Raw genomic sequence first — 21,633 nt, 5'->3', positions numbered from 1 at the left:
TCGGATCCGAGGAATCGAGTTTTTTGGCATGAATTGTGTCTAGATATAGTGTAGAATATTTGGACAAAGTGATTTTTCAATATTCGGAGTAGTTCGTAAATTACAGTGTTAAACGGGTAAAGTGTCGTATATTAGGTTCATAGCCGGTCGACTTTTTTAATGTTATCACGGAAACTTTCTAAAATGGTGCGAACACCGTGTTGAATGTGTGGGCTACCAAAATAGAGAAATTTGTAACCATTTTTGGTGCATTTTATCTCGCAGCTTTTGACACCAGACCATCGGGTTTCTTGTAGAGCACACATATCAATGCGCCTTTTCCGAAGGACTCTTGCGACTTCCTCGGTCATTCCAGTGAGGGTGTTAATATTTAACGTGTAAACATGTATTTTATTTGCAGGCCCTAGCATTTTTTCGTGGCTTATGACTGCGAGCGCAATGCTGACCACATTGCCTCCTAGTGTACCGGTACGGTCTTGAATGAAGTGCTCTAACACATTTCAAGGCCCTGATCCAATATGGATTGTTGCGCCAACGATTATTATTATTATTATTATTATTATTATGACTCAATACGATCATTTTCAACGATATTGGATGTATTTTCTTGGTCGAAAAGTGTCTAAGTTGGACGACACTCAACTTAGTACTTTACTGATCGGCCACTTAGCAGTCAATTTTTCGTGGCGCCGTTTGTCGTTTTCTGGTGCAGGTAATAAAGTATCTGCCCCTACATGAGGATGGACGATTCCGTAGTCTACGTAACGACGAAATCTATGAGCAATACCATGACCGTCAGGTTGTGGATAAAATCCGGCCCAATAGGTTACGGTGGGCGGGTCACTTAATCCGTATGGATGAGGGTGATCCAGCCCAGAAAGTCTATAAGGGCAATACCTATGGTAAAAAAAGAAGACGAGGCAGATCCTGCCTGAGATGGAGCAATGGCGTAGGTCAGGACGCCAGACAGCTTTTAAGGAAATCGAATTGGGGGACCTCGGCACAAAACCGGGATGTCTGGAGTTCCTTATTAAGGCAGGTTTAGACCAGATACCGATTGTTGCGCCGTTGATAATGATGATGCATAAAGTACAGATCCAAACCCCTTACTGAGTTAGATAAAGTGATCCTTTTGCGGAATTTCGTCAGTTCGAACCCTGGAAAGGAGACCTCACTCAATATTGAAAAGTTAGGTTGAGAATCATCGTTTACTTTACTGTATGCCAGGCAGTTTAAAGTAAAATACATTGAGCATTTTTTTCGATTTCTTAGCAATTTAGTTTCTAAAAAAGAATCGTCGTCCTTACACTACTAAAATCATAATAACTCAAAAGCTATGATAATTAGAGCATTGGAATAAACGTTGACTAGTAACTAGCACTTGACTCTAAATTACAAAAATTTACTTCTGAAAAGAGCTTTTCAAAAGTAACAACTTCACAATGCAGAAATTGTTTTTTTTGTCTCTCCTTTCTGGAATTTTAGCAGACATACTGCACTTCGTTAATTTTCTTACAAAAACTGTTATTTTTTGTTAAAATTGTATCCTAAGTACTCAATTTGTGGTAGGCTTAATAGGTTAAATAGACCACTCATTGAAAAAAACGATGTACCTGAACCCACCGACATAAAATAGGCAAAAACCTTTTATAATTGAAAGTTAGTGGACATAATTGATTTCTGTTAACTTTGGTCAATTGGAAGACACCATTGACACTTCAGTGTAAGTGGTTTTCAATTATACGGGCTTCGTAACAGTGAAAGTTAAACTAGAAGAAAAAATACTAATAAATTCGGCTGCACTGTAACTTACTTAAATCATTGTAACCTGAAACAAGCATAGGTTAGAAGCAATTTTTTTCTTTAGCTTTTGTCCCGTTCATAAACGGGGTCAGCTCGTCCTGATAGTTGTGCCATTGGGCTCTGCCATTTTGCCGATAAAGTCACCATTCAGCGTATCAAGCCACCGTTGTTTTGGCCAGTCCTGTGGTCGGTTCCCATCGACTTCTATGTTCTGACTTATCTTGGCAAGTGAATTCCCATTTCCCCACTTGTCCAACGCAACATTTTCGTCCCAATTATGCCGGGGCGCCGTTTATTGTATTTCATAGAGTCTGCCAACACTCAGAATCATAGGGCGGACTACACTACCGTAAATTTTAGATTTGAAACGTTTGTTGATATGTTGATCACAGAGAACACCAGTTGTGCAACGTCACTTCATCCAGGTTGCGCTAATGCGTGAAGAGTTTTTATAACCCTAACCCAAGTTATTTACATCGCTCAGTTTTGAGCAGGTCACTGTCACTGACAGTAGTAATGTCTGTTTCATGGAGATCGGTCGACAAAAATTCCGTTTTCTTCAGATTCAACCTGAGGCCGTGTTGTATGAGGCAAACATTTGATTTTTGAACAAGTTGGCTGAGAGCTTTGCTACGAAACGCTAAGCGAGAGGGCACTTCATTGACGAGCACCGACAGAGACATCAAGTGGCTTAGATACATCCGCCACACTTCGAACTTTACTTTTCGGATCGTAGTAGAGCATACCAGACAAGATAGGGTGGGACTTTTTCTGGATCGAGAAGTACGATCTAGTGAAGCCGATTCTTTTCTGGCGGTGTTTCTCCATGAGTAACCGCGCAGCGTGTATTATGTCAGTAGTTTCGCAGTTCTTGACAAATACGATGTGATTCACGGTTATTTGAACGATGTTGCGAATACAGTTGTCAAAAATGAGGCCAAAAACGTCATGATATGACACCATAACTGGATCGGACAGTAATTTAAATATTCTGCTGGGCTTTCTTTTTTTCCATATTGAAACTGTGGTGCTTTCTTGTCAATCAGGTGGTGCCGTACTTTCCTGTAACCCGATTAAAGAATTCACTGAGCCACAGTGTTGGCTCCCAGCTCTTCACTTTCTAGAGCTCAAATGGAATGCCGTCAGGTCCTGTTGCTTTCCCCGGTTTCGTTCGTTTTATTGCTTCCTTCATTTCAGTGGCGATGACAGGTGGAATTTGTCTAAATGTCGCCAATGTTTGTGGAAGTGAAGAATGAACAAATTTTATATTTTCGAAAATTATACATACTTAATACATAAAGAAGACGAGGCAGACCCTGCCTGAGATGGAGCGATGGCATAGGTTAGGACCCAAGATAGCTTTTAGGGATATCGAATTGGTGGACCTCGGCACAAAACCAGGATGTCTGGAGTTACTTATTAAGGCAGGCCTAGACCGAATACCGGTTGTTGTGCCGTTGATGATGATGAATACTTGTTTTGTATACTTTGTCCCGTTAAGGAACGGAGACGGATCGTCTTGATCTGTTGCCCTATTTTGCTCTGTCAAAGGTCTAATCTGGATGTATTCACAAGGCTTTCAAATAACCATTCAAAGTATCAGGCCACTGTTGTTTTGGCTGATGTTTTTTTTTTGTCGTTTCTGATCCACTTCAATGTTTGGAACAATCTTGGCAAGGGAATTCTCGTTAATGCGAAATACGTGACCATACCATCGATGATGCTTATCTCCCAATTTTTCTACGATCGGTGGAAACCTATATCGATCGCGGACATCCTCATTTCGGTTGTGATCATTTGCCTTCAGCCAACACGCCAAACAACAGAGGGCGTTAGGGCGGATGACACTGCGGTAAATTGTAGATTTAGTATGTTCGAAGATGGCGATGTCTCTCCCTGAGTACCCGGGCATCATGTATTGCGTTAGTAATTCCGCAGTTTTTGACAAACGCGGTTTGATTCACTGTTACATGAACGGTGCCGCGAATACAATCAAGAAGTTGTTAGCAAACGGATCGGAGGGTAACTTAAACACTACTCTGGAGTACTTTTATTTTTTGGGTGCGGTTGAGATTGATAGCAGAAGTTGAATGAAAGCCGTGTTTATATATTTGATTTGTTTATTTAAATTCAATATCGATTCTACTTCTCATTGTGGTGTTCATAAAGTGAGAGCTGTGAGACTGTTCCACCGAGTGATTGCTCTACTTAACTTGTAGCAATTAGCTAACTTTTAGGGAGTAGATCACTTCAGTAGAAGAGAAAGGTAATTAAAAGTTCTAATGCCAGGCAAGTGTCTGGAAGTAATTAACACCACCACAGCATTGTCAATGATTGAGTGCAAGGAAATTACAATAATTCAGTTGGGCGTGCCGTGATGCCAGTTATTGTTGAACTGCTGGTGGTGTAGGAAATTACTGACGTTGCTTCCGCGAGGCATGACGACGATAAATGTGCATCGGCTCCGGTTTGTAATGGCTGGTCATCAACCTTCGCCGTGATCAGTTGAAGAGTAGATGGTAGGCATCTTACCCATAGACTACGCATTAGCGACTCAGGAACTTTGGTATCGCTGTGACATTGTAGGTGGTGGAGGAAACGAGAGGGTTTCTCGTCACGCATGGAAGTGCTCTCCATGAGCTGCATTGTTTTCTTATCCTCGTTGGCACTCAACAACTTTATTAGTTGTTCGCGTAAGTGGCGATATGACGTATCTGGCACCGACTCTAAAATTAGCACTGTTATGATTTGGAAATATTGCTCTTCTGGGTCTGTTATGTTACACCTCATAAAGCTTGCCTCCACTATTTCGAACCATATTTCGGGCTCCTGGTGAGTGAGGTCCGGAAATCTTTGGAACGCAACTCTCGGAGTCGTACTGGTGTATGCAGTCGTGTCGCGTGCTCTTGGCATTCTGGTTGTCATTGCTTATCGTCAATCCGGCCAATTACCCTTTTGAACTCGAGGTCAACACTTTGGGAAGTGTTTAGTTTAACGTGACCGCGCGGGTAATAGTGATAGCCTTCATTACTGCCCGGTTGGCATTCTTGTAAATTGACCAACGTTTTATTTTCGATAAACTTATGGTAAAGGCGTTTTCTTTGACGGACCTTTATCTGGGTTGATAAACCGCTTACCTGGCTTAGAAACTTCCATAGGCCGTTTTATGGTTCCTGTTCTTAACTTGGTTCCACGATTGTTCTACATTCGTAATAGTTGGTAATCGCGCTTTCTTCTCACGAAATTGCCAGCGTGTTGAGGTGCGATGGTCTCATAGGTAACGGCTTTGCAGCCAGTGTCGATAAAGTGATGTCGTCATGTCGTTTTATCGGTAGATTAATTCGCAAGAGAGCAGTCAACGGCCAATGGCGAGGTGCGATGGTCTCTCATCATAAAATGTCGGCGCCTTATGAGAATATAGTTCTACTGTTTTTTTCTGTTAATCGTTTGATGAACCATGTATCCACGAGAACAGGGTCATGAATGTCCGCAAAATCGCCCATATACTCGTCACTCTTATTGCGCGCTCCAAACCCCTTTTTCCCACATAGCACCGATATACATACATAGTCATCAGCAGATACGTTACAGGTCTTTCCATCGAGAAGTTGCCAGAAGGCTTTCTTTCTCGGCATTAGGTCGACCTGTTTGTGGTATGCATACAGTGAAGAAATGAATAGGGCAATCAGCTGATATAATGGTGAGCTTCATCAACAATACAAAATAATAATATAATAATAATTGTTGAGCGACAACCCATTACACTGTAGGAGTCAATGTGATCATCAATGCGCCCGTGATTTTTACCCTGATTTGACTCAGGTACTCAATCACAGCTGAGTCGACTGGACCTGACACCCAGTGACAATACAAGTCCCTTTACCACCAGTGAGCCACCCGGACGAACAATCTTCTTCTTTGGCCTTTGTTCCGTTCACAAGCGGGGTTGGCTCGTCGTGATCGGTTTCGCTATTTGGCTCTATCGAATGCCTGATCTGGGTGCAATCTCGAGACTTTGAAATCCCCATCCAGCGTATCAAGCCACCGTTGTTTAGGCCTGCCTTTTGGTCGTTTACCATCGACTTCGATGTTCAGAACAATCTTGGCAAGTGAATTCTCGTTAGCACGAATTGCGTGATCATACCATCGAAGACTCAGATTCAGAACCATAGAGAGCAACAGGACGGACAACATTGCGGTAAATTTTAGATTTGAGACGTTCGTTGATACGTCGATCACAAAGAACACCAATTGTGGAACGCCACTTCATCCATCATCATAACGCAGTTCTCCATTGACTGATAGCGTTGACCCGAGTTATTTAAATCGCTAAGTTCTGGGTAGATCACTGTCGCTGACAGTGATTGTGCCTGTTTCATGGAGATCGGTCGTAAAAAATTTAGTTTTGTTTAAATTCAATCTGCGCAACACGGTGCATCAGGCGATCATTCCACTTTTGGACAAGTTGCTTGAGATCATTTTTGCTATCAGACGCTAGGAAAACATCATTTGCATAAAGCAGGGTGTAGGGCGCTGGACGTTGGATATCCCGTGTGACGGTGTTCATAACAAGAACAAAGCAGATTGGTGAGAGGGCGCTTCCTTGATGAATACCAACAGAGACACGAAGCGGTTTTGATACACCCGCCATACTTCGAACTTTAGTTTTCGGATCATGGTAGAGCAATTGAATCCAGCGCACGAGTTCTTCTGGCACTGAGTGTTGCCGTAAAGCATACCTGATGAGTTTGTGTGACACACAGTCAAACGTTTTCTCTAGATCCAGAAAGGCAATGTAAAGAGGGCGATGCTTCTCACAGTGTTTCTCCATGAGTAACTGCGCAGCGTGTATTGCGTCAGTAGTTCCGCAGTTTTTGACAAATCGGGCTTAATTCACGGTTATTTCAACGATTTCGCGAATACGGTTGTCAAGAATGCGTCCAAAAAGCTTCATGGTATGGGAAAGTAATCGGATTGGACGGTAATTTGAACATTCTGCTGGACTACCTTTCTTTTTCAATATTGGAACAGTGGTACTTTCTTGCCAGTCAGATGGTGTTCTTCGTGTTATGTTGTATTTAACGTAGGTACCTGTCGTAGAGACTTTATCCTACGGTCCTCTTCAGACGCGGATTGATTTTGTGACCACAATCAGAGCCCGCTGAGACAAGCAACAACGGTACCAGTCTTGGTATAGACTGGATGGCTGCATGGCTTAGCATTCATACTGGTGAATGCAAGAATTACCTAAATCTCTACCGAACTATGAAGTACGGCACCCGTGTTGAAACGCAACACCAGGCCGAGGCCCGAAGGTCTCTTCTCGCTTGAGCACAACCACAACCGCCATGAAACTCCCACTAAGGGGACCAACTGCAAATAACCGAGCTGTACTCACATACAACGGAAGTTCACCCGAAGTATGAGAGTCCAGGGGCTTTCCCGGTTCCTCTGATACCAGTATACCCCTGGTAAGGTTTCGTGACAAATTTGCCACTTCAGATGAGTCCCCGTGCAGACTGGGGTCTAAGCGCCCTAATTAGACCTTTGGAGCATTCGCCTACTACATCACGGCCGGCAAACCAAAGTGAATGCAGCGTCTCCCGGTGCCACCACTATGGAGGTTCTCCTCGGCCACTTGGTTTTGGTTTGGCCGACAGGGTTGCCGCCCCGTCCTCCTCACCACCACCTCTGAGCACCAGTTGAGCTGACAGACGGAACTGGTCCAAATGTCGGCAATGATTGTGGAAGTGGAGAATGAGCAAACTCTCCTGTTTAAATCTGCTCGAAGTATTGTCACCATCTATCCGTTGCGGCTCGACGGTTGGTAAGCAAAGTACCGTTCTTGTCATTAACGCAACAGAAGGGTTCGATATCCTGTGTACGTTCGTTACGGATTCTAGCAAGTGCATCATTCCAAAGCCAAGTATCTCGGTTGATGAACCGTTTACCTGGTTGGTGACCCCGAGGGTTGCAGAGGCCGCTTTGTGGATCGTTTCTTTCATTTGGTTCCATGATTCTTCCACATTCGTAATGGTCGGCAATGGTATGAGTGAGATCGTTTCTTCTTTCTTCTCACCAAATCGCCACCATTTGATGCACCGCGAGCCAGTGCGTTCCTCTGTTTTATCGGTGGCTTAATTCGCAGGACGGCAATCAACGACCGATGTTGAGGAGCGATGGTCTCATAGGGAACGACTTTGCAAGTGGTAAAATGTTGGCGTCTTATGAGAATATAGTCGATTTGCGTTTTACTGTTCCCACTATAAAATGTAAAAAGATGAGACAATCGTTTGATGAACCATGTATTCATAAGTACAAGGTCATGACCTTGTCCGCAAAATCGATTATACGCTCGCCAACCTCATTACGCGCTCCGAACCCCTTTCCCCCATGGCAAATGTTATCGTCTGCCGTTTCACCCACATGACCATTAAGGTCGCCGGCAATAATAATATAGTCGTCAGCAGACACGTGACAAGTCTTTTCATCGAGAAGTTGCCAAAAGGCATCTTTCTCGGCATCAGGTCGACCTGTCTGTGGTGCGTACGCGGTGAAGAAGTGAATAGTGCGATCAGCTGATATGAGCTTCATCAGCCGATCATCAAATCGTTCGACTTCTTTAATGGCATCACGGAAACCCTCTGAGATGGCAATGCCAACACGATATTGATTGTGTGGGTTACCAAAATAGAGAAGTTTGTAGCCATTTTTACCGCGTTCGCGTTGAATGTCGCAGCTTTTGGCACCAGACCATCGGGTTTCTTGCAGAGCGCAGATATCAATGCCCCTTTTCCGAAGGGCTCTTGCGAGTTCCTCGGTCTTTCCAGTTAGGGTACCAACATTTAGCGTACAGACACGTATTTGTTTTGTTCGTTTTGTTCGGACTAACTTGCTTACGTTCTGACGCCGTCCATGCGTCAAGAACCCTTGCCCATTTCTCGACAGGACCGGGGCCCGTCCTACCGCGTCGACTGAGGTGGACACCCTAGCATTTCTCCGAGGTTTGTGACTCAATCGGATCATGATGTTTGTAATGACATTGTATCCATTCTTTTGGTCGGCCTGTCGCGGGACCTGTCACCAAGAGAGATCAGGTAGGACTTAGCATAGTGGAATTACTCCAACTATACTCTATTTATCTCTTTCCCTGATCTCAGCATTTTATTTTTGTTTTACTGAGGATAGTACAGAGTACGTTGCCTCAAACCCTCCTCCTTTACCTGGGCTTGGGACCAGCATACTATGTTAATAGCATGGCTAGCAATAAAAAATAATAATAATAATAATGGCGTAACAATCCAATTGGATCAGGGCCTTAAAGTGTGTTAGAGCATTTCTTTCAAGACCATAACGGTACACTACAGGATAGCTTGTAGGAGGCAGTGTGGTCAGCATTGTGCTCGCCCGAGATTATTAGTTTGATTTGACTCAGGTACTCATTTACAGCTGAGTCCGTTTCCATTTCTGATCATTCAAGACCGATTGAGATTAAATTTGGGGTGGGGTAGAAGGTTACATAAGAGACAAAAATTATATAGCGCCTATGTGTGCTTTTCCCAAATGACCACAGAAATCGACTAAATGGTCGATTCTAAGCAATGAATGTTTAGTGAAATGGACCAATTTCTGTGAGGGGCCCTTACAAGGAATTATTTCTAAAATAAGTAATAGTCCTGGAAACATATCAACCAAAATGTTAGAGGAGTACGTAATTTCAGTAAAAAACTCTCCTATTGTTTAGCATTTGAGGACAGTAACTTTAAACATTTTCATAAAAAAATAAAAACCCTTAGAATTCGATCGTTGTTCGAACAAAAACACAGGCGAACGTTATAAAATTGGTATCTTTACCGCTTTATTGATCATGATAGACTCATTACTCGTCATCAAGTTACTCAACATGAAACCTGACAAAGTTCATTTATCGCGATAATATTATACATAGATTTGCAATATTCATATTAGACCGAATTTAAGGCTTATGCAATATGTCTCCAATTATGATATCGAATCGTACATGTAAGAAATATATTGCTATGGGCCGGTAAATAATCGGTTTTATAAAAAAAATACACTTTGTATGCAAATAATCGTCTTTTAATTTTCATTCAACAAGGTGTCCATTATGTGTTTTTGTCTGTTAAAATTAAATTTCTTTCTTATGCGAATTTTCATTTATTTTTATGGTTCGCATTTACAGCGCCGTAAGCGCCTCTAATTGTGTAATTAGGATGAAATGACGCTAACAAATTTTTTTGCGATTTGCGATTTACTTCATGCAGAAAAGCATACATGTCTACATATACATTACGTATATTGAATACCGCTGTTTTAATATATGCAATCTGAATTAGGCACTACCCTAGTATATACATATAGATACATACATATGTCTGTTTGGAGTAATCGATATTGATATATAAATGATTAAAAAATTAAAATACTCGAGATGTCTGATGAATCGCATCTAGTCGGATACGTGGATAATGTTGCGCCACTAGTTACCACACGCACGGTTGAGCAAGCTCAGCGAATACTTAGAATGAGTAAGCAGATGGATGGTTGAGCATGAATTCTCCCTAGCTCTGAAGAAAACTGAAGTCATTGTGTTGACCAAGGAGAAAGTTCCCACAGTCCTCCCTATTCAGGGTGGTGAAACAATGGGCATCATAATAAACACGAAGATGAGTTTCTTCGAGTAGATTGACAACACCACAGACAGGGCTGGGACTACACGATCGCCGGTTGCCGGTTATCCAGCAAGCGTCGGTTAGTGATTCCGGTCGCTTTCCATGCTGCCGAACAAAGCTTCTATATATCAGGAATGGCGAGGGAAGTAAGGAAGCTGTCGCTTGTGAAGAAAGAGCTCGTACTCTCTCCGGATGGCAGCAATCTTGGCGAAACAGAATCGGGAGGTACTCGTAGATGGACCATCCGTGGTTCAACCGAAAGCACGATGGGGTTGACTAGTAACTAACCCAGCTGCTCAACGGATACGTTTATCTTCAACCTTTATTGCAAACAATCGAGAAGGCACAGGTATCTAGTATGTGTACCTAGAATTGGTAATGAGTGTATAGTAATTGGTAATTCTCTCATGAAAATATAATATATAATTTGATGTACTATAACTTTATTAATTCCAATACGATTACCGCATTATGCGCATATATAATCAGCTATGTTACTGTTGTGTGAATCTATAATCAACTTAAGGGGGGTTTTCAAGTAAATTTCTAAAATATAGTAATTTCCTTTTATTATCTTTATTTGACCAGATATCGGAATGGGATGTATTTTGAGGCCTACATTTTATATAGGTACACCACTGTGATTTTTTTTCAAATATTTCGATAGGCTCTGAGAACGAGACTTGTTTCACTTTTTGGGGCACATATTTTGAGTCCTCACACCCCTGCGCTTCACCCAATGTCAGAAATAAGTTCATTTTTAGAAAGCCCTTTCATTTGTTACCCCACATGACCATATTCTGTAAAAAAAATTTCACCTCCCTTTCATATATATGGGGAGTCCGCCTTAAACCAACAAAAAATTATGCAACTCCTTCATGTGTAGCGTTTTACATACTACATATCCTCGCACGAGATGATCTTTCTTATATTTGGTAAAACGCAGGGGAGTGAGGACTTAAAAAAGTCTGCCACGAAAAGTGAAACAGGTTTGGCGCTCAGGATCTATCCTATCCTAGAAGCATGAGACTTGGCATTAGTACAAGCGAAAATATAAGACACATTCTGAAGGCAATCCAATTATGATTAACGAAGTTATAGAAGGTCAAAGTTTAGTATTCCACGTGAATTCATTGTGTTCCAATGGTTTTGAGCCCGCCATCTACCGCACTAGTTTGAGAAGCAAGATGCCCCCCTAAGCTGCAATGCAAGTAACTGTCGTTAGATGACACCACAGTTCGGTTAGTTCAAAATAATATTAGCGAATTATTTTTAAAAAAAAAACCAAAAACAGTCGTAATTGTAAAAACCTTAACATTATGAGCAGATTCAGGTATACCGAAAAGCCCGTGGTCTTTATTTCAAGGAATAAGAAGCAAACGCCTAGCGTCGAACGAAGAGAAACCGATTTTTTGCGATTTCTGATAAAGTTTCTTATTGGAGTTATGCTACTTTTTCTGCAAAGGTGCGATAATAGTTGGACTTAAAAGTTCATAAACTATTATAGAAAAATGTTTTTGATAAAATATGATTTGTTTATTCAATATAGTTGCCTTCCAGAGCAATATAACAATTATAGAGGTCATACAATTTTTCGATACCATTTTTATAGTACAATTTGTTTTTAGCCTCGAAATAGCCTTCAGTTTCGGCGATTATCTCTTCTAGTATCTTTTATCTCTTCTTTTCAGCGCGCAATCTCTGAGAACAGGGAAAGGTCCCTAGGGTCAGATCTGGAGAATGCGTTGCGTTGCATTGTCTTGATGAAACAGCAATTTCTTTTTCTTTAAATGGGACCGTTTTTCCACGATTTCATCCTTTCAACGCTCCAATGACGCTATGTAATGGTGTTGATGCTGTTTCCCTTCTCAAGACAGTTGGTGAATATTATACCATGCGCATCCCAAAATACTGATGCCATATTCTTGCTAGCCGACGGTTGCGTCTTGGCACACTTTGGAGTAGGTTTATCACGCACAATCCACTCAGACAGCGATCGTTTTGGTTTTGGTGCGAAATAATGGCGCCATGTTTCGTTCATTGTCACATATCGTCGCATAAATTCGGGTTTTTTCATGGAGGAAGAAGAATTTTTCAGAATCGTCGACTTGTTGTTTTTGGTCGATTGTGAGCTTCCGCGGCACCCACTTTGAACAGAGTTTTCGCATACCCGCACATTCATGCACGACATGTCCAAGACGTTATTCTTTCTTTAGAACCTCATCTATCTTGATCAACCAAAATTATTCTGTGTTTTTTTTTATGTTTTCGTCGGTAACAATCTCTTTGGGGCGTCAACTGCGTGCATCGTCCTCGGTAGTCTTTTCGCTTTATTTAAACTTAGCAAACGGTTGCCTTTTCTGGTTCAAATTCCAAATAATGTTTATCAAGCCAAGCCTACGCTTCAACAACAGGCGATAATCCATTCCTCCATGCATTTTCTTCAAACCAATAAAAGTTACTTCACTCAAAATGCTCTATCACACAAACTAATAATCTGACAGCTGTCAAATTTGTATACGTGTCTTTTGAAGGTTAGGGTTAACTAAAAATCATATGGATTTAATACTAGTGGCGCTATTTATATGGTAGCCTATGAACTTTTCTGTCCAACTTTTATGTACACATCAATGTGCGGAAATAGACAAAGTTTGTTTAGAATGAGCTTAATATTTACATCTTATAGATTATATTACTGGGACAAATGTAGATACAATAAAATAAATAATGACTATGCAATTCAAAGGTTTTCCTTTTTTTTCATTTTTTTTTTCAAGAATCGCCGCAATTTGAAAAGTATTCATTTATTTTGTTAAGAATGTTTTTTATCATATATATTTTCAACAGTAGTTGTATATTTTCACTAGCTTCCAGATAAAAACGCTTTCGTTTGGGACATTACAGAAAATATCAGCAATTATTTTCAACTATTTTCAAGTATTAACATTGTTATGTATACCACTGTATAGTTGAGCATATAATAATTCCTAAAGCTTATTAGAAACAAAATATGTATGGCAGACAGAAATCGATTTTAGGTAGTTTTCAGTTACACAAAATTTGAAATTCGCTTCTTCAATATTTGCCGGGTTCTTTTCAGAATGCCGACACCGCATATTTCCATTCTATTATTTGAATACATTCATTATAAGCAGTCTTATTTATGAATTTCGCCTTTTTTCATAGTGAATGATGGAAGAACAACGGCAGCTCCAAAATATCGTAGTTTGACAAGTGCCTTCGTTACTATATTTCGACAAGAAGGACTCCGAGGACTTTATAAAGGTGTAACACCAAATGTATGGGGATCTGGGAGCGCCTGGGGATTTTATTTTATGTTGTAAGCTTTATTTTGAAAATTTGAAGATAGTTTATTATACTCGTATATCATTATTATTCCATACTATAGTAGAATATCACAGAAGATAAGATATGGCAAAAAAAGAATTTTTACCAGTTTATAGCCTAATTTTCGGTGCTTTTAATATTTAGAAGATAAAATGTAAAAAATAAGAAATTTTACCAGTTTAAATCCTAATATTCGGATGTTTTAACTTTCAAGTTATAATACTATTAAAACATGGATACAAGGAGGAAACACTTCAACTCCTTTAGGACCGACATTGCATATGCTTGCTGCCTCTGAAGCTGGTATATTGACACTCATAATCACAAATCCTATTTGGGTTGTAAAAACTAGACTTTGCTTACAATATGAATTGGAACCAGCCTCGTCGATGAATGCTTATCGTGGAATGACAGACGCTCTAGTGAAGATATATCGCCAGGAAGGAATAAGGGGTCTTTATAGGGTAAGTAATTCAATTGCACTTTTTGGCCACTAGGCATTTTATTAATTGGGTATTGTTCCGAAGGGTTTCGTTCCTGGTATGTTTGGAGTTTCTCACGGTGCTCTACAATTTATGACTTATGAGGAAATGAAGAATTCATATAATAATTACAGAAAGTTGCCAATCGATACGAAACTGGTAAGGACTATCATATTGCATATCGTTATTCTTCATGATTTCAGAAGTAAGCTACTAACATTTCCCCATCGCTTCTATGATAGTTTCCAAGGCGCGGATCGGGTAATACAATTTATTTATAAGCTGTATATTCCTTTTTAAGGTTTTGTGCTAAACAAAATCTTACTAAAATCACTTTATCATCTGTCTGTCCCAATTGCTCGAGTTAAAGAGATTTCGACTTAAAAAATTAAAAATCATGTACGTAATTCATATATACATATAGTATGTACCATATAGGACTGACTAGGCTGACCCTGACCAATGTGCGAGGCCAGATAAAAGCACCATCATCCAGATCGAGCAGGGGCCGCGAGATCTTGGGCGACACATCAATGAAGGCAAGACAAAATATATGGTTAGAACGTCAGCACCGAAAACGATCCAGCCAACAACATCAAACTGCACTGGTCAAACGGGAAGAATAAAGATAGGAGAATACAACTTTGAGACCGTTGATAATTTCTCCTATCTAGGTTCGAAAATCACAACCGATAACAGCTATGATGATGAAATCCGCGCACGGTTGTTGTCAGCCAACAGAGCATATTTCAGCTTACAAAAACTGGAAACGTCTCATCATAGGGTCAAAGCTCTTACTGTACAAGACAATGATCTTGCCGGTGCTCCTGTAATCCACGGAGACTTGGGTTCTTAGCAAGAAGAATTGCGAACTCTTGGTCGGTTTCGGGAGAAGAATCCTCGGAAGAATTTTTAGCCCCCCACATGAGGATGGACGATTCGGTAGCCTACATAACGACGAAATCTATGAGCAATACCATGACCCGTCAGGTTGTGGATAAAATCCGGCTCAATAGGTTACGGTGGGCGGGTCACTTAATCCGTATGGATAAGGATGATCCAGCCCGGAAAGTCTATAAGGGCAATATCTATGGTAGAAAAAGAAGACGAGGCAGACCCTACCTAAGATGGAGCGATGGCGTATGTCAGGACGCCAGACAGCTTTTAGGGATATCGAATTGGTGGACCTTGGCGCAAAACCGGGATGTCTGGAGTTCCTTATTAAGGCAGGCCTAGACTGGATACCGGTTGTTGCGCCGTTGATGATGATGATGTACCATATATGTATATACTTAATACAAAAACCAAACATGCATGTAATTTGGAAACATTCGTACGGGAATAGTTAAGGAAGTTTTCCTATGTAATGCTCGATATTTCAACCATTTTTAACGTTTTGTGTGGAGCAAAACTTTATTAGGATCGAATCGAGTTCTGTCTGTCTGTCTGACTATCTCTCTGTCTGTCGCACCCGATTTATTCCGAAACAGCGGGACCGATTGTCACGAAAATTGGCGAGAGCGTGTGGCCTCTTATTCCCTTTACATACAACAAGTGGCTTCATTTTGTATAAAGTTTAAGGGTATAAAACTTGTGAATTGAATGTGACCATGTCGGGTATCAAATGAAAGTGGTCGATTAGGACTTTCTGAAAATGATGCCATATAGCGGGTGAAACGGAGGGGCTACAAGAACTACAGTTGGCACTTGCATAAGGAATAACATAAGGTATAACTTAAGGAAGTTTGAAGGAAATCCAACTATTATTAACAAAGTTATAGAACATGCAATTTTTGCATTTTGTGTGAATTTCGTGCATTCTAAAACACGTATGAAGTATCCGGATAGCTGAGTGGTTAGAGCACAAGGCTGTATACCAGTCGACTCAGCTGTGAATGTGTACCTGAGTCAAATCAGGGTAATAATTTCATGAAAGATATAGAATGCGCATCCGCATATAGCATCCAGTATTCGGTAATACGCAATGTTTATTTGCTTATCGTCAAGATAATATCTGCGTGTGTAATACGTCTCGTCCTAATCTGTTGCGCCGCAAACTCCAGATAAAATGGCGCTACTTCTTATATGTAAATGGATTCATAGACCACATCTCACTAAATTTCGTAGCAATTGGTTCAGCCGTTTCCAAATAAATCGGGTGTGACAGACAGACAGACATTGAATTGAATTGAATTTTGTTTCCACAAAAGCTTAATAAAAAGATTTAAAAAATAACATTTATCTTTATTGCCAAAACAAAAAATGTCCATTGTTACATTTCTTCCTGTTTTGTAATACGACTCATACAATTCGGAAATGGAAATGTTGACTTGTATTCCCCCGTCACTTCGTTCTTTTCTCAAATATACTTTTGCTCTTTAGGATAGTGAGGGATCCCAAGTCCACATCCACTTGATGTTGGACCGGACCAAATGGAGAGCAACTTATGTTTTTTGGTCCACGAATCCCCCGTTTTTAAGCATTGAAATAGGGACTAACGATTTATTTTTAAAAGGTTGTGTGCTACGCTGCTCTCAGGATAGGAGTGAGGCAGCGTCTGATGAGCTGCTTTTGCCTTGGACGAAACTGTTAGTCCCTATTTTTATACTTTTGCGTTGTGAGGATAAGGTGTTTTGGAAAATGTTCATACCGTACTTGTCGGGCTTAGGGATATATACAGTTAGAAAGAGCATCGACCACGAAAGGGAATAAATCAAATACCTCTCTTATTGTAGCAAATTTTTCACGTGAAGGTCGAACGCTGCTCAATTTGAATCTGTTCAATCCCATCGTTGCTTTGAATATCGGCAGTCCGCGCGGAGGATTAAAAAACTCTTCGTAATTCGTAGCAATTAACAAACCAATGAAGCCTTTACTTCAATGGAGTCAACACCTTGTTCTCATGTTACATTGCTTCAAAATTTGTGTGCCGCACAATGATATTGACTACGCCGCCATAAAAAATGAGCTCAAAATAATCATTTTCAACCCCTCGCATTGCCCACCTTTCTAACAAATCTCAAAACTAAAACCGGCTTTGAAAAGTACTAATCGAGACCTTTAATTTGATACCCCACATGACTATATTTGATGAAAAAAAAATTTTACACCCCCCTTTTGCATGTATGGGGACCCCCCTAAAATCCGTCGTAAAAGGATATAACTCACTAATGTGTGAGCGTTTACAGTTCCCACCTTTGCACTGAATTTGGTGTCAATCGCTATAACCGTCTCCGAGAAAAATGCGTGTGACGGACAGACAGACATACTTTACTTGTCACACGCATTTTTCTCGGAGACGGTTATAGCGATTGACGCCAAATTTGGTAGAAAGGTGGGAACTGTGAACGCTCACGCATACAGTGAGTTACAGCCTTTTAGTTTTGAAATTTGCTGGAAAGATGGGGAGTGCGGGGGGTTCAAAGTGATCATTCCTTTAAGGGGGCCATTCTCAGAAACTATCAAACCGAAAAATCTGAAAAAATCAGGAGGCTGCCACTATATGGTGTCTGGGCTCTGAAACAACTTCCATACTGATATCTGTACAAATAATGTTAATAATAGTATGTTACTATAATTTTCAGTAATTGGCTGCAAAACCCGCCTTAAGTTTATACTAGCACCACGCAATTTCGCAACAATATGGGCATGATCTCACCAAGTTTGTAGGAAATCCCACCATTACTAACAAAGTTATAATACGTCAAAGTTGTCGCTTCTTTGCAAATTCAAGACTATGAATATCAATATCATCCGAAAGTGGATATTCTCACATAATATAGTATATGCATATATTACGTAGTACGTACTAAGAAATACACAAAACCTTTCGTACCTGAAGCTTCCGGTTTCCCGACTTGCTATTTTTTTAGATATTTTTGAAAAAATGATTTCTTTTTTGGAGAAATAAAAAAAAATTTTGCGTTATTTGACCTTGAAAATATTAACTTTGTTTGGACATTACGAATTTAGGTTTGACGAGCCATAACTCCCTCCATATTGCACCTACAAACAAATGAAAAAATTCATTCTTTTTGTAATTATGCTTTATTTCGGCTAAATATCATTTCAACATGAAATGCATGGTTTTCCAGTTATTTGCCAAAAACTGTTGAAAAATATGCGATGAAAAAACGACATGTTTGAATAAGAATAACTCGAAAATTACTATTTGTACGAAAAATTTTCTCTAAACATTTTTTACTTAGAATCGACCAGAAATCAATTAGATTTCTGTGGTTATTTTGAAAATTTTACACCCCGGATTGGGGGTGCCACACCCCTCCGAAGTGGAGGTGTGCATCGGCTCTATATAATTTTTGTTTCTTATACCACTTTCTGCTCTCGCCCCAAATTTCATGTCAGTCTGTCTTGACTGAAAGAATTCGGAGAATGAAAGCTTTAATGACTGGACTAGATTGATATTCATATACAAATGACTAAAAAACTAAAACAAAATTCTTTGCGACCCCCATTCATATGAACTGACGTCGTTGTAGTATTGGCGAATTGATATGTGATGATGACGTCATACACATTGTAGAATGCACGAAATTCACAAAAAAATGGCAAAGTTTCACCCCCTATAACTTTGTTAATAATAGTTGGATTTTCTTCAAACTTGGCCAAATTGTGCCGTACATTACCCCCCGCCCCCGCCTCTGTGACGGGCATACGGCGAGTTGCCGCCTAATTTCTAAAATGTGGAAATATATATCATTAACTTTATTTGTGCACATATTGCAACCGGATAGCCTAGATTTCGTAGAAATGCACTACTATGATTTTTTTCAAATTTTTCGGTTGGATAGGTTCTGAGAACGAGATCTGTTGCACTTTCTGGGGGTCATATTTTCAGCCATCACCTCCCTATGCTTCACTCGATATCAAATATAGACAGACATCGAATCGATTCTAATAAGATTTTGTTTCACACAAAACCTTAAAAACACTCCGGAGTCAGCCTCGATATTGTGAGTAATTAATAATTACAATAATATTATTTGGATAGAGATAATAGGTCATATTGTTGACTGAATTATACTCCATTCAAACGTACAACATATCAAATTAAATATAGACGTAATTGTATATTTTCGTAATAACAATATTAAATTAACAACGGAAGCAATTATTGTAGATTCTAAAACTTTATCGAGTATGATGTGAAAACGTACCATAGCAGGACAGAAAACTCTAAGGCATTATTTTTAATAGTAGACTTTCCCGGGTCCGTGGCTGTCATCCTGCTACTAATAGGTAGGTGAGGTGAGGCTCGAGTTGTGGTGAGTTGCGCTACTTTGGTATGGAGTTCGGATGAATCTCCGCTAAGCGGCTCCGCACTACCCCACCGCCACCTGATACGGCTTTCCAACGACAAAACTCAACTCCTGGCCCATGAATTTTTAAGGGCGCAGATCGAATCTCACGCGCCGTGCACCTTTCTTTCTCGATACCTCAGCCCAGACAAAAGGTGAGCACGGAGACATTCCTGGGCCTGCCGTCGACATCAAGCCTAAAGAAGTGGTCCCCTCTGTTCAACAGCACTGCGTGATCCTTCTGTGCCTTGACATATGCTGAAAAATCTACCGTGGCACAGATTATAACCTCTGAAAGGCCCCATAAAGTGTCTGCAACTACATTGTCCTTGCTGGTCCTCGCTGGATGTCCGAAGTAAACCCGCTTAAAAAGTTTGGGTGCCGAAGTTGACGAGGAGAAACTTTGTCGGGCTTCTATGTAAAACGGAAGGTAAGAGGCTTGTGGTCCGTGAACACTGTGAATGACCTGTCTTCTAGGGAATATCGGAAGTATTTGATTGCCATGTACGTGACTAATAGTTCCCGATCATAGGTGCTGCAGTTCTGTAGAACTGTATCCAGTTATTTAGAAAAGAAGCTCAACGGCTGCCAGATTTGGTGAAGAGCAGCACATACTGTGATGTCTACTCCTCCCAGCATGAAAGAACGGGTGGAGAACGACCAGTACAGAATCTTTGGTTCGGCGTTAGAGACGTTGGACCGTCTCATTTCTGGCTGTACTGTTATGGCACCGGTGCAATACATCACCAGGAATAATGCTGTATGTAAGCTTATCCATCAAAACTTTGCGTACAAGAATGGGCTGATCATGGGAAAATGTCCGGTTTACCAAGATGAGCCACAAGCAGTACTTGATAGTTCTGCTTACATCATGTATTGCGACCGGCAAGTTTTGACTGATCGCCATACTGCACATAACAAGCCTGACGTACTGTTAGTTGACAAAACGGGTCGCTCCACGTACATAATTGATGTTGCTATCCCCCATAAAACATTGAACGGAAATACGTGAAGCAGAAGGTGAACTATGAGCCATTGGCTCGGGAAATCAAAGAAATTTGGCGTCTCAAGAGGGTTGTTGTAATTCCCATAATATTGTCAGCTGCAGGTATTGTACCTAAATCCCTCACGGCTTCCCTTGGTGTCCTGGGACTTTTGCACACTCTGGTTGAAACCATGTAGAAGTACACCATTCCGCATTCGTGTTCGATGTTGCGGGGAGTTCTCGACGGATTCTCCCATTAACCTACCACCGGCCACCATCACCAGCGCCCCTTTAGTTTTTAGGTAGGTAGGATCGTCCGAGCCTAAATGCTTGGCACTTAGGTATAAAATGCAAATCCATCTAATAAAAAGGAGAAATTCGAAGTCCGGTACGGATAACCAGCGGCAGTCGTCTGACTTGGTGACTGGGTCGGGCTCTCGTAATTGACAGCACGGCGTGGAAACCGCTAGTCGTGGAGCGGTTCAACGTCTAGGCGCCACGACGACCAGGAGCATAGCTCTGCCTGCTGCAGCTGTTTCGCCACAATTTGTGGCGACCACTTCAGCAGCTTCGCGTAGGCAGCGGATGAAATGGACTGAAGAAATGAACCTCTTCATCATTCGCTCCTACTACGAAATAACGGCGGGGCGGGTACAACATTTTACCGCCCCTTGTTGCACCAGAGATTCGTCGAGCATTTCCCGCCATTCGCACACGTTACTGTGCAGCGAGTCGCAGACTATTACCGCTTTATTACTCGCAGCGACACAATCTCGGCCACCATCACGGTTACGACGGTATGGCGAAAGTCATTCCAGACGTGCCCAGAATGAAACATACGCGAGAAACCAACGGAGCCTTTCCAGGTGTCTCAACGAATCCCAACAGAGCATCCAGACAGTACAGTTTTCGGTGAACCTCTTTAGTTGCTACCGATTATGCCAAGGCTTTCAATAGCGTCCCGCATACCTGGCTAATCGATATCCTACATTTGTATCGAATAG

At 41.0% G+C, this 21,633-nt stretch overlaps 1 protein-coding gene across 3 annotated transcripts in view; it reads left to right on the top strand.

Annotated features, from left to right (window-relative positions):
* The window catches only part of LOC119651463 (mitochondrial folate transporter/carrier-like), a 133,822-nt gene that overhangs the window by 22,630 nt on the left and 89,559 nt on the right, over window positions 1–21,633 (top strand). For all 3 annotated transcript variants that reach the window (XM_038055089.1, XM_038055081.1, XM_038055074.1), the window contains 3 exons: window positions 13,683–13,836; window positions 14,059–14,308; window positions 14,372–14,485. In XM_038055089.1, the coding sequence (XP_037911017.1) occupies window positions 13,683–13,836; window positions 14,059–14,308; window positions 14,372–14,485 (518 nt within the window). The remainder of the gene's footprint in view (window positions 1–13,682; window positions 13,837–14,058; window positions 14,309–14,371; window positions 14,486–21,633) is intronic.

The sequence above is a fragment of the Hermetia illucens genome, chromosome 1 (assembly GCF_905115235.1).
Source record: "Hermetia illucens chromosome 1, iHerIll2.2.curated.20191125, whole genome shotgun sequence".
Classification (NCBI taxonomy): Eukaryota; Metazoa; Arthropoda; class Insecta; order Diptera; family Stratiomyidae; genus Hermetia; species Hermetia illucens.
The sequence above is the reverse complement of the archived record's forward strand: the minus strand, read 5'-3'. Positions and strand labels throughout refer to the sequence as shown.